The sequence below is a fragment of the Cervus elaphus genome, chromosome 11 (assembly GCF_910594005.1).
Source record: "Cervus elaphus chromosome 11, mCerEla1.1, whole genome shotgun sequence".
In the NCBI taxonomy this organism is placed as follows: Eukaryota; Metazoa; Chordata; class Mammalia; order Artiodactyla; family Cervidae; genus Cervus; species Cervus elaphus.
In genome coordinates, this window is record NC_057825.1 from 84,521,173 (window position 1) to 84,534,528 (window position 13,356).

Here is a 13,356-nt window from a genome sequence, read left to right on the forward strand (position 1 = left end):
TTCTCTTCAAAGGTACACAGAGAAAGAGCTGCATGCAACCATGCTGGGGAGGAGGTAGAGGCAAGTGGGAAGATGCTGGAACACATGCCTTTCCAGTGGCTTTCAGAGCACATGAGATTCAGCTACACTGGGTCATGGCATGGATTCATTAGGGGAGGAGGAGGGCCAAGCCACAGCACAAAGCTGTGGGTGTGAGAGGTACCAAACGGACCTTCTAGAAGACTCTCCTGCTAACAGATACACACTAAACCCTCTGGCTGCTTCTAAGAGAGAAGTGTAGGGCCCCAGGCATTCAGTTTTTTTTACTGCCCCCACAATTTAAAAGTTCTTAAGCTAATATGCATCAACCGAGCAGGAAGAAAACCAAATGAAGACCTATTGAAACAGCAAAGAAGAGTTAAGCAGAAGCTCTTCAGGCAAAAGCTCAGGTTACTAAATGAATACCACCCACCCCTCAATGGCTATTTCAGATGCCACCACTACTAGCTATCCAGAAATCTACCCTGAAAGAGAGAGGATAAGAGCCGGAACAGGATTTAACTTTTAATATTATCTTTAAAAAAGAAAAGGAGGAAAAACAGAGCAAGCCATAGTACTCCACTAGAAGTGTTCTCCATTTAACAACATAAAATGTCTATTCAGTTATTAATAAACTTACAAAAGTTTTACAGATTAGAGCAAAGAAAGAAAAAAAATCATCTTTGGGTGTATAAAGCAGAATGTCATAGAAAACCAGAACTTAGATAAGTTGACATTGCTTCATGGAAGAGATCTACATAATCCTTGCTGAGTTATCTCCTGTCGCATACTCCCAAATGGAGTATTTAGCGCTCAGCAGACTTATTAACGAATAAATGCCCAACTGGAATTAACTAGTACCTTATTCTGGAAGGCTGCTCTTGGCAAAAATGTAATATTCACAAGGCACAGCCGGCTGACTACTGGTGTACACCACGGGCTGGGCTGAGCATCGCGTTCTTTAGAACCACACGTATCACATTAAGTTTAAGAGCCACAGGGCCACGCCACCAGCAGCAAAATGCCCTGTCGCTGGACAACGTGCAAAGTAAGGGCGAAGCTTCCAGACCCCAGGAGGCAGCTTTGCAAGCTTCACGGCTGACCTGGACGGGAGACATCGTCACTGAAGACTTGCCGTCTGGCACACGTGCAGAGAGCTTCCCAGGGCTGTGGGGGCGGCGGGGCCCTCCGCAGAGGCTCCTTCACTTCACCCTCCCAATACGAGGCGCCCACGTGCCCGTGCAGCCCGGGCCCCTCCTTTTGTGCATGATCACTGTTATGCTTCTTTAAATTCAGCTGCTGCTTAAGGAAACTCCCTGGCAAGTGAAAACAGCAGCAAAGGTAAAAGAATGCTGAGAATTTGGCTGCTGCCTGCAGTGTTAGGAAGAACAGCAATTACTCAACTCTCTCCGAGTGTCAGAGGCAGAAACGAGCATGTGCATTTGGGCAAGTTTTGGCCTGTCTTTGCTCAAGCTTCTGCCTTTGCAGTATTTGTCACCTACCCACCTCACAGCCATAATAACTAATGAAGTAAATGAGAAAATGGAGAAAGAGTGAAGGCAGCAGACCAATGCAGACATAAAAGAGGTGTAAATTCTGTCTCGGATCCAGATTAGACCACAGTCAATGTGGCTTAAAGATCACCAGCATTTAAAAGATGTCACTGACTTCCCAAGAACTGTGTTTTGCCGTCTCTGTCGCCTCACAATAAACATAACTACAGGAGACCTCCTGATCTCTTCCTCCAAGTCCTTCCATCTATTGCATTTGGCATACAGTCATGTAGACACTACTGCTTTTTCCTTCTCTGGCTTTGCAGACACAAGGTAATAGTTGACTCTTGTCCAGGACTTCTAGGTTATAAAAACATTGATCTTATGACCAGAAGGGCCTTAAGATATCATCTGGTTCAGTCCCCCTGCCTTCAGGTAGGTAACTATTTAATTCTCTTTGGACAAATCAAGGCAAAGTCAAGTCAAGGGAAGCTGAGAAGGTTTTATTTCAGTTACTGGCGATTAGAGGATGGAGGAAGACCTGGAAGCCAGGGCTACATTTTTTCTCCTTAATCATACTAGATTCATGTACAAGGATCTTGCAAAGTCTACTTTTCTGAGAGCCCTAAATCCTACCGGCAACAAATGAGAATCTATACAAATCCACTCATTCTTTTGATTAAAATATGGACATGTATTTGGCCTTTCATTTTAATGTTTAAATTTAATGGACACAGTAACAAATTTTCCTAAAATCTGTCTGAAACCTAAGAACTCAGTATTTCTGAACACACAGCACACCCAATCTTTCTCAAATCATTTAACAATCCTTAAAAGACTCTGGCCTTCAGCGAGAAAACTGTCTAAAAATCTATCCCTTTTTCCTCCCTCAGAATGTAAATGCCCTTTCCTTGAAAAGAGGCAAAGCTTCCAACTATGGAAAGTAAGGGGAGTTTTTTCAAGATGTGCATCTGACAAGATGATGGAGTGTCCTTCCTCTGCGGAGTCATAAACACACACTCTGAGGGGACCGAGCCCACACACTCTGTACTGGATTCCTCACACTTACAGGGCTCAAGTAGTCCAACCAAGCCTCAAAATTCAAAGTCCAGTTCAGGCCACACTTTCTCAAGACAGTTTTGCCTTATCTTGGCAGGTCTCTTGGAGTCTTTTAAGAAAAAAAAGAAGAGGTATCACAAGTCTCCAATACTGAGATGCCTTTTGTTTTATCGGTTGTGAACAGTTTCGCTTGTGGCCTTTGGATAAGATGCTAAGTTACTTATAGACTGAGATTTTGTGGGCTCAGGTTTCACTGTGCCCTGCCAGAAATTCCTTTCTGTTTTGAATCTGAGATGTTTGTTTATGGTTTTTGTTTTGAAATGCTAAATAAGATAGGCACAGTCTCTAGTTACAGCCTATACTTTTTTTTTTTTTTTTACCGTGCCACAGCCAGAGTGGCTGGTTGCTAAGGACTCAGCTGAAATTTCCAAAGGGCAGACTCTTGTGATTCTCTTCTCAGGGACTTGAAATGTAAAACACCCGAAAACACAATGAACCCTTAGCTTTCTTTCGTAAACATTCATAGAACAAATATTCCCAGGATATTTCAAAATGAAGGTGTTCTTTTGGATCTGATAAACATATACTTAAGCAGAACTCTGAAATGTGGAAGTTGCTCACCTTGCCTGTAGGCTGCATATTTGAATATCCACATTTGTGATGAAAGAAGCACTACAATGATAGGTAGTAGAGAGTCTCAGGAAAAAGAAAAAATCAGTTTTGACTGTGTAATATGTTTTGGCTGTCATGAAGAAAACAAAGAATTGTTAACTACTGATTTTAAGGACTGTATCATCATTGTGTTTCCTTCTCCATGTTGCATAATAGCCAATGTAAGGCATTTGCCTTGTAAGTTCTCAGCCCATATTTACTAGATAAACAGATAAACAGAGGACTTAAAGAAAAAAGTCACAGTTCTGTCTTTCCGAAGTGGGACCTCACCTATACTAGGAACCAGAGATAAGAATGTCAGGTGTTTTAATTCTAGGTGTTCTTTTCTAGCCTTCCATTGCAGCACAGACTCTCCAGAGAAACCACACACAAATCCACAGTAAAGCTGCAGCATCAGTCCACGTGGAAGATGGATGGAGCACGTCGGACCAATCAGAGCAACGCAAACGTGCCCTGGGCACCACCTCCTGCTCATCCCCACGCCTGCTCTGGTCTCTGAGCCAGCAGGCCTGCTGCTCTTTCTTCTGGAACCCCAGAGACCCTATCTTGCCTTGGCAATAATCCTGGGGGCTCTGAGGTCTCCAGCTATGTCTGGAAACCCACAGAGAACTTCTAACAATAAAATACCATTTAACGCACTTCCATGAGTCCATATGCCATCCATATTAACATAGGTCACCTTTTAAAAAAAATACTAATTTGAAATAGCTATGTGGAAGTAAGCATTCAAACCACAAAATAGAGCAGATGGCCACATTCTCTGAAGCACTAAAGGAACTGAGAATTACAATCATACTGGATCAAACCTATGAAGGTGCTTTTGGTACAGAGACCCTCAACTCATACCCCTCATTCTTGGGGATTCACTGTCCCTTTCTCTCTGACAAACATCAAGAGGCCATAATTGTCAGAATCCCCTGTTAAAGAGATTTAGTTAAGTGTAGTCAATCCACAAAGCAGAAATTTTCTTTTAACTTATACAGAGAAAAAGCTAACAAATTAGAGAGAGAGAGGACAAAAAATAGAATGGAAATTGGAATATTAACTATCTTTTTCAGTACCAGGTACTCTACTGGCCATTACACATATTTTTGTGTGTCTATGCATGTATATACATAACATACATACATGTAATCATATATATATTTAATACATGTAATAATTCTCTCCAACCTTCACTGTAATTACTTGATAAAAGCTATTACTATTCCATTTTCACAGGTAAGGAAACTGAAACTCAAAACAGTTGAGCAAACTGGTGGCTTACAGTTGAACACAGCTGATTTAAACACAGGTCTGCCTGGCCTCAAGGCCTACTTTTCCCCTACCACACATTGCACAGATGAGTGAGGAGGTGGATGGAGGGGAAGAGATCCCCTCAGGCCTGGCTTGCTGCTGCACCCCCCTAAATCCTTCTGAGTAGTCAAAGGTGGAGTTGGGGCCCCTCTTAGCTGCCCCTGAGATGCCCAGCACTTCCTAGCTCAGGCCTTACTAGCTGTAAATTATTGTCTTGGGCTACAACAGATGGTCCCAGTTTTTGCTGTCTACCTTCAGACCACAGCCTTTGTGAAAGTCGGGCCCCTTTCTCATTTATTTTGGTTGAAAACTAATTATTACACAGGTCTTACTATTATATCCATACTCATGCTATATACTTTACATGCACTATCTTTCTATTTCAAGTGTGGTCCTGAGACCAGCAGCATTGGCATCACCTGGGAGTTTACTGGAACTGCGGACTGTCTGGCCCTATCCAGACCTACTGCATTGGAACCTGCATGCTTAATGAGGTCCCTAGGTGATTTGTGTGCACATTAGCATTTCAAAGGCACAGTTTTATCTCATTTAATCCTTAGAGCAAATATAGGTGGTTCTTGTCACTATTAACAGCCGGGGGAACTCAAGCTTAGAGACAGTAAGTGGTATCACGAAGACCAGAGCTTCAGCAGCTGCTCAGTAAATACTTACGGGCAGAGGAGAGCCGGGAAACAGGTGGGGCTGCAAAAACAATGGAGGAATGGCCTGGCCGAACGCCTGACCTCTGGTTTTGCCTCGTTTGCACCTACTTCGGGGACAAGTGAGACTGTGGCCCCTTTGCAGGTGAGCTGCAGCTCTACAAGCTGTTTCTTCTGCTCAAGCCAGGCCAAACCCCATGTTGACCGCCAGTGTGGACACTGCAGGAGCTAGGAGCAAAATCTTCCAGAATACGATGTGACGGAAGATGCACACTGCTAGTAAGTGTGAGTTCAGGTGTTCCCCCTTCCCCAAATATTAGTCCACAGACAAATGGTTAAATTTATGGTTCCTACAACCTGTGGCACCTAGTGGCAAAGAACTGCCTGCCAATGCAGGGGACACAAGAGACGTAGGTTCAATCCTCTGGGTTGGGAAGATCCCCTGGAGGAGAGCATGGCAACCCACTGCAGTATTCTTGCCTGGGGAAGCCCATGAACAGAGGAGCCTGGAGGGCTACAGCCCATTAGGGTCAGAACCCTCCCTTCTCTATTTTTACTCCAAATATACAATTTTTACAGAAACTATTTAGACCAAATATAATAAATGGGCATCAGGAGGAAAGGTAGCAAATAGCTTCAGAGGCCTTTTAAGTTTTTTAACTCCATGAATTTATGGTGTCGGGATACGAGGGGACCTGAATTCAATAATAATCTGCTCCCTTTCTAAGAGTCCAAACTCCTTAACCACCAGTGATGAAATACTCAGATGGCTGAGGGTTAAACAGAACAAGAGAATGAGCCCGTATCAGATTATTTTACTTCTACTGCTTAGTAGCTTTGTAGTCCTTAAGTGTTTACCATGTGCAGCCGTTGTTTTAAGTGCTTCACAGGGTTCCCTGAGTCCTTATAGAAACCCTATTGTTAACCCCACTAAACAGAGGAGAAAATGTAGATGCACAGAAGCAGAGTGTAGATTTGACCCCAGAAACCAAGTTTCTAACCATTACACTCTTGGATCAAGATATAAGTATTTCTCACAAGGAATTAATTGGGCTTGGGAGAGGGAGATAAGGAATTGAACCCTGTTCACTTAGTAACTACAGAAGAAAAAGGAACCTCTTTATTTTTATTTTTTAATGTGGGCCCCAAATGAACCACTGTTTACCTTGAGGGCATTCTTAAGAATAGTTCACCACATCTCTGCCCTGTCCGGAAGACCAATGAGGTCTTATCCAAACTTGGAGGTTTTCCATGATTTGATCAGACTAACTGGCCAGGACAAGCAGCAGAGAGTGGTGAAATCAGGAGATGCTGATAAATAGACAGTTCTCAGTTCATTGCCGACGCTCACCTGCCTAGCAGAACAAGCTAGAACAAAGAGAGAAGTGCTCCCAAAACAAAGTGCCACTTTGAACAACAGCTGGTAGAGCGTTAAGAATGCAGCCTCATTCTCAAACATGCTGGGAGGCACTCTTGATACCCATCACAAGAACACTGAGAATGGGTAGGATCCCTTCCCCATTCCCCACCGAAACAGAGTTCTTACTCAGGCTTCCGTACCTTATTGGACCTTGAATTCTCCTTTTCAGCTTTGCCACCTGAGCCTGAAAAGATCACCTCAGATCCTGCGATTCCTACAACAAATTTTAACCACATATCTCACTCACCAACTAATCATCTACCGACCCGAGAAATCACTTCTACTTGGCTTGAACTTATTTATGAAGTAGACTTTTGAAGGTCTTGCCTCATTCTTTATCTTGATTATAAGAGGGGCTAGAGTAGGGATCAGGTCTGAGAGGTCCCCAGGCTTCCCAGCTCCCCCTCCTCCCCTGCCGCCCCAGGAGAAAGCCTTGTACAGAGTAAATCAATGAATGAGTGATTGATTTCTATGCAGAGACAAGCCAGAACTTTAAAAATTCAGCTTTGGAGAATTCAATCTCTGAGAAGGAAGGATTTCAGTTTGTTATTCATTCATGCTTGGCTAGTCCACTGTTTCTTCCTCAGATAATTAATTGAGCTTTGCTGGGGTGTCTCCAAAACCCTCATCCTGCATGTGCCCTGTGGAACACAGTGTCACAGGAACCTGCTTCAAATGTATTTACCTTCCACTCATTTTACCATCATCTACCTAATGGTATTTACACACAAAAGCAGCACTGCCATCTCTCATGTTAATGCCATCTCTCCTGTTAGCTGGTGCATGTTAGCCTGAACGACGTTAAACACACCCACATTTTTCAGGAATTTCACAATTAATGTCTGGAATGTGCTTTGGATTATTCTTCAAAGGATGACATAGTTGCCCTAAGATGAATTCGGTTTTTTCCCCTTCTCCCATTTGTCATTCTTTAGTCCTCCCACTCCATTATCTTTTGGGGCCATCTGTTTTATCTGTTTTCCCCCAACTTTGTAATTCCTGCCCCATGCTTCCCTGAAGCATCCCCCTGTTCATCCAGATCATCACATTTTAAGCCATAAACACAGAAACCTGTACCACATTGCTAGTTCTCCAGGCCAGAATACTGGAGTGGGTAGCCTTTCCCTTCTCCAGGGGATTTTCCAAACCCAGGGATCAAACCCAGGTCTTGCAGTTCAGATTGCAAGCGGAATGCATTGCAGGCAGATTCTTTACCAGCTGAACCACAAGGGAAGCCCAGTAACTCCCACAACTGGTTGTAACGCCCAAATTCTAAGAATTATTCAGATGGTTTTCTTCATAAATTAATAATATTACAGTAAATTTACCTGTATGTTCATCATGGCACTTGTAGAGTAAATGCGTGTTAATGGCAGCAAGATCCCCAGATTTGCTATTTTTGCCCTTCCAGGGCTATGCCACACATCTGCCCCTTGCCAAGTGTTTTGTGTGACTGAACTAACTCCTCGACGACAGTGAGGGTTCTGTAAGCTTGAGAGTCAAAATCAAAGTCATGAAGTCCTGTCATCTGAATATGTGCAGTGAATAGACTCTCCACATTTTGTCAATATTTACTCTGGGAGGAACTAATTATTTCCTTGTTTACTTACATTGGTTCCTCTTCCCATGCCGTATTAAGGTGATTTCATAGGCCCTCTGATTGCTTCTATCTCTGGCATCTAAGAACCTTACCTAAAGACTTTTGGATGGAAACTGAAACACCTTCCTCAAAAACAAGGAGCTATGGGTGTTTTCATTTTTCTAACATCAGTACAAGAATATTAACTCTGCCCATCCCCTCTTCTATTTAACTGGTAAAAACCCAAATCCATGGACTCTTTAACTGTGACTCCTACATTACAGATGGATGAGAGGAGATCTATGGCTGGTGTACAACCAACTGGTTTGATTTGTTCCCTGGCCTCCTAGAGCCTGTTCCCTAGGCCTCACCTCAGATCCTCCACAAACTTTCTTCCAAGGAGTCGTCATCTCCAGTGAGTGAAAAGAAACCATAACCTTCTAACGTCAACAGTTTCAGAAAACATTCCATTCTCTGCTGGGAATACCCACCCCACATCCTTGGTTTTACTTACTGCCCCGTGAGAAGTGGGTGGAAAGAAAAGTTAAAATACCTGGGGGAAATCAAAGGAGGATTGAGTTTTGAAAGAGACAGTTCTTACATGGCAGAGGTGAAAACAGTTCCATTCCATAAACACGAACCACTGAGTAAACAGTCACCAGGTGGGAAAAGAGTGCTTCTCTGTGACGGGGATCGCCTGGCTCTAATGCAAAGTTCTCAGAGCAAAGCAATCTACAGTGTCCCCTAGGTTCCTCAGCACTCTGCCCTCACGACCTGTCAATCCTAAGCCATCGCTGCTAGTTTCCTTACTTAGAGAAGGGTGGTCATGCTCCCCATGCTCCCCACCCACCCCTTCCTTACAGAAGCATACAATACGGGTCCACAGAAGAGGAAAAACGGACCTCACCCCTTGTCTGAAACATAAACCTCACTGGCCAATCAAAACATTCTTCCTAGAAAATCTTATTTGAATATTTTTTCAAAACTGTCTTTCATCTCCCAAAGAGGTCTCCCACCCCTCCCTCAGGAGTTCAGACTACAAACTTATTTCTATGGCTTCTAGGCGATTTACCTAGAGGCAGGCACCCTAACCAAGGAGCAGGTCACTTAGGAAGCTGCAAAGGGCAACAAGAAGACTCACTGAGTCAGTGGAAATGGGAAAGGGATCTTCCCAGGAGCCAGAAAGCACAGAGTAGAAAAATGGAGGTATCTGGCTCTCTGCTCAACTTTAAATATAGATATAGCCAAAGATTTTTTTTTTTTAAAGGAACAAGTATGTCAGGATTTACTTAGTTAACAGTCTAAATGATGCTGAAAAGAAGTCCAGGTGTATGTGTCACATGATTCACTCTTCGCATCATTTAGTCTTTTCAGAAAATATTTTTCCCTCACTGTTCTTTCTATGGAAAAAACTGTTCTTCCATGTACTCAATGCACATTCACTGAGAGCCTACTATGAGCCAGTATGCCTTAAAAACCTAAGGCAGGGAGCCACAATTTGGAAGGGGTCCATTTCAGACCCTACTTTATCTACTCACTTTGTGAACTGAAGTTAAAAACCTGATTTTTTTTCCTCTCATAAAGCCAATATGGGGAGTGATATAAATAAAAATTACTGCAAGTTGGCAGATAGAGCGATGTAATTTGTATTTAAATTATGTCATCGAAAACAGGTTAGTCATGATAACATTTCTATACTATGCAATATGTTTCCCTCAGTATAGTCAGTTAAACAAGTTTCAAAAGAGTTTTCATTAACAGATACAACCAGTAGGGGTCATTTTAGTGCAAAAATTGCAGCAAAAGACTTCCTCATGAACAAAATGTATCAATTTCTATTTGTTAGTTATGATAATTATGCACAAATTTCTGAATAAAAATGGAAACTGAGGGAAACACTGGCCATTGAGAAATTTTTTGCCAACTAAGAGAAAAACAAGAGAATGTCAGCATCCTCTAGGGTAATTACTGCCATAGAATGACTCCTTTAATTCTTAAAAAGGAGGAAGAAAAAAGGCCACTCACTTATCTTGTTTTCCATAAATCTTGTAATCACGTGAAAATTCTTGAAATTTTAGACACCCTATTGAAATAGCTGTCTAAATACATTCATCATGCTAGGTAACACTGTCCTTTCTCCTTTGGGTTCATAGATTGCAACCTAATTGCTGCTTTTAGAGTTCTATAAAAAAATAAAGTAAAAAAAATGCCCTGAGCACACCATTTTGGTAGCTGAAAACAGGCTGGCTAGATGCAAAGTGTTGTTAAAGAACACTCAATGTGATATCATCATGCCAATAAATACTTCCAAGCATTTTCAAGACTAATACCAAGTGTGTAGAGTGTTAACAGAAGAAACGAAGCTATTGAGGGATCACCTCATTTCAGAGGAATAAAAGGCTCACCAACAAACTGCCAAAATAACTCTATACTATGACACCAGGATACTGGTGCCAAAGCACTTGATTAGCGTGAATGTTCCCTGAACTCCACATTTCCTTCACCAGAAATCCATCATGAAGTAACAAAACAAAGGTTAGAATCTTTAGAACCTTCCCAAGTCCTTCTCAGAGCACAGCAGTTTCCACCACATTTAACCTTGTTTCAGGGTGCTTGTTCTTTTCAGATTTATGGGAGACTGGCTTAAGTAAATTACACACTCCAAGTAGCAGGGTTCAAAGCTACATCTTTTGGTCCAACTCATTCAGAATTCCCAAAGTCAAACACATAAAATTGTATCAGAAGTTAATCTCCTGGCCATTTTTCTTGTGAGAAATAAAAACAAGTTATACAGTGGGATTTAACACCAGGTGAGAGGCTTTTGTACTTGAGGTAAACAAACTCTTTATAATCCAATGTCCTCAGGGTGCATCGATGCACTTCCCGCACGAATTCCCTTCACTCATTACTGCCCACTAGCTTCCAAACCAGAAAGACCATCCTGATTTTCCAAAACTGTCCAAACTTTAAAACCTGCCTGGTGGCTCAGTGGTAAAGAACCCGCCGGCCAATGCAGGAGACGCAGGTTCCATCCCTGGGTCGGGAAGATCCCCTGGAGGAGGAAATGGCAAGCCACTCCAGTATTCTTGCCTGGGAAATCCCATGGACAGAGGCGCCTGGCGGGCTATAGTCCAGGGGGGTCTCAAAAAAGTGGGGCAGGACTGAGTCACTAAACAACAATAATCAACAAGCATGCATGTATGTAAAGAGAATCACAGAATGGAAGCCTTTCAGCAGACCCTTAAGGCATTTACTTCCTTTCTCAGTTTCCCAGCACAATAAACAGACACAAAGAAAGATGCTTCAGAATAAACCCCTCCCTGGTCTCGGGCGCGCAGGCTGTGAGTATAGAGAAAGACAGGAGCAGCGGCGCCTGTCCCTCCTCCGCCCCTCCAGAGTAAGGCTGCTGCGCGCTGCTCGCACACCAAGGATGCCCCAGAACCGCATCACCGCCCCAACGCCAGCCCGAGCAGGGATCCTACGTTTCACTGGTGCTCACTATTTGGCATTAGCCAAATAAAAAGAACTCACTGCATCGCTCTAGACCCCAAACCTGACCAGGCACCCCGAGGCCGGCGGGCAGGGCTGAAGGCCAACACCCATTAACAGTGATTCTCCCAAGGAGGAGGGCTCCGCTAACCCAATCCTTCTCCTTCCATCAGACACCATGGTGCACAGTACTTCACTGGAGAAACCAGCAGAACAATCCCCGTTATTAAACACACAAAAAGAACAAGCAACACGACTGGAAAGACGCGGATATCTGATCTTAAAAAGCAGCCACTAATAGTAGAGAAACAACTTTTCACTCCTAGGTGCAAGCCCCCCGCCCGCTCCCCCCGTCCCCCCTTCATTCAAGAGAGAAAGCCTTTGACCGCTTTCAATAGGCAAATAAATGAGTAACCACCGTCTGTAACTTCCCCTGGGCTGACATATTCCGGAGCTGAAACTGATTTATATGCGCAGGAGGAGGAAGGGGGTGAAGGAAAAGCGCAAGGAAAAAATAATACAAGAGTCACACAGGGAGTGTGAGCTGGAGACACGTCTCCTCCGCCAGCAGAAAATGGACTTGAGTGGACGCGGTGCAGCACTCGCTTCCACGCTGCGCTATGCGGGGAGGGCGGCAGGGGCCCTACTCCCCGAGGGGCTCGCTAGAGCCTCCGCAGTGCCCCCTGCCCGCGGCGCCCCCACCTCCGGGCGCACAGCCTGGCCACTCCACCCAACCCCAACCCGATGGGCCACACGTGTGCGCGTCTGTGCGCGGCCGGGGGCGATCTCCCACTAGCCGGCCCCCACCCACGCAGCCCAACCTCTCCCGCGGCTGGCCAGGCATCCGGGGGAAGCAGCGAGCTGGGAACCCAGGGACGCGGGGCTCACTCCGGGGGGTGGCGGGCGCCCCTCCTTTCCGAAGAGCCCTCTCTCCTCAGGAAAGTCTCGGCCAAACTTTGTTCGGCGCCACCATCGCCGAGGGGCCGGCGCGGGCCAGGTGGGAGGGGGCCCGCGGCGGGCGGCCGTACCTTCGCAGACGCCCACTTCGTACTCGGTGATGGAGTCGCCATTGAGCGGGGGGCGGATGACACAGCGCAGCCCCCGGTCGCAGGCTCCATGGAGCCCGTAGGCGCCGCCGCAGCTCTCGTTTCTCTGGCGGGCGCACATGTAGCAGCAGCCGCAGAAGCCCTGCACGATGCTCCCGGGGCAGCTCTTGGGCTCTTCGCACTTGGACTCGTCGCAGGGCAGGCAGACCAGCGCCCGGGTGCCGGAGCGCGCCAGCAGCAGCAACAGCCCCAGCAGCGAGACCAGGAGGTGCCCGCAGCCGGCCAGCCCCCTGCCCCCCGCCACCAAGTACATCCTCCTGCGCCGCCGCCGCCTCCTCCTCGCAGCCGGGCCGGGAGCGGGGCGGGCGCCCTCCCCTGCGCGGGGCACACGCGCCGCCGCCGCCGCACCCGCAGCCCGCGGTCCTCGCCGCCCCCCTCGGGGCCCCCGGGGCGCGCCTCCCCTCGCGGGGCGAGGCCCCCGCTCCCCCTGCGGGCCGCGCCGACCCGGAGCCCACTAGCGTTGGCGCCAGCAGTGGCTTCCCCTCCTCCTCCTCCTCCCGGGAGGGAGGGGGAAAAAAGAAAAAAAGTTTCCTCCCGGCAGCTCCGGTTCAACCCAAACTTCTGG

General features: G+C 45.8%; 1 protein-coding gene across 1 annotated transcript in view; it reads right to left on the bottom strand.

Moving 5' to 3' along the window:
• The window catches only part of CRIM1 (cysteine rich transmembrane BMP regulator 1), a 204,277-nt gene extending 191,123 nt beyond the window's left edge, over window positions 1-13,154 (bottom strand). Inside the window, exon 1 of the mRNA XM_043918249.1 lies at window positions 12,714-13,154. Within this exon, the coding sequence (XP_043774184.1) occupies window positions 12,714-13,044 (331 nt within the window). The 5' untranslated portion in view covers window positions 13,045-13,154. The remainder of the gene's footprint in view (window positions 1-12,713) is intronic.
• Window positions 13,155-13,356: the final 202 nt, after the last annotated feature.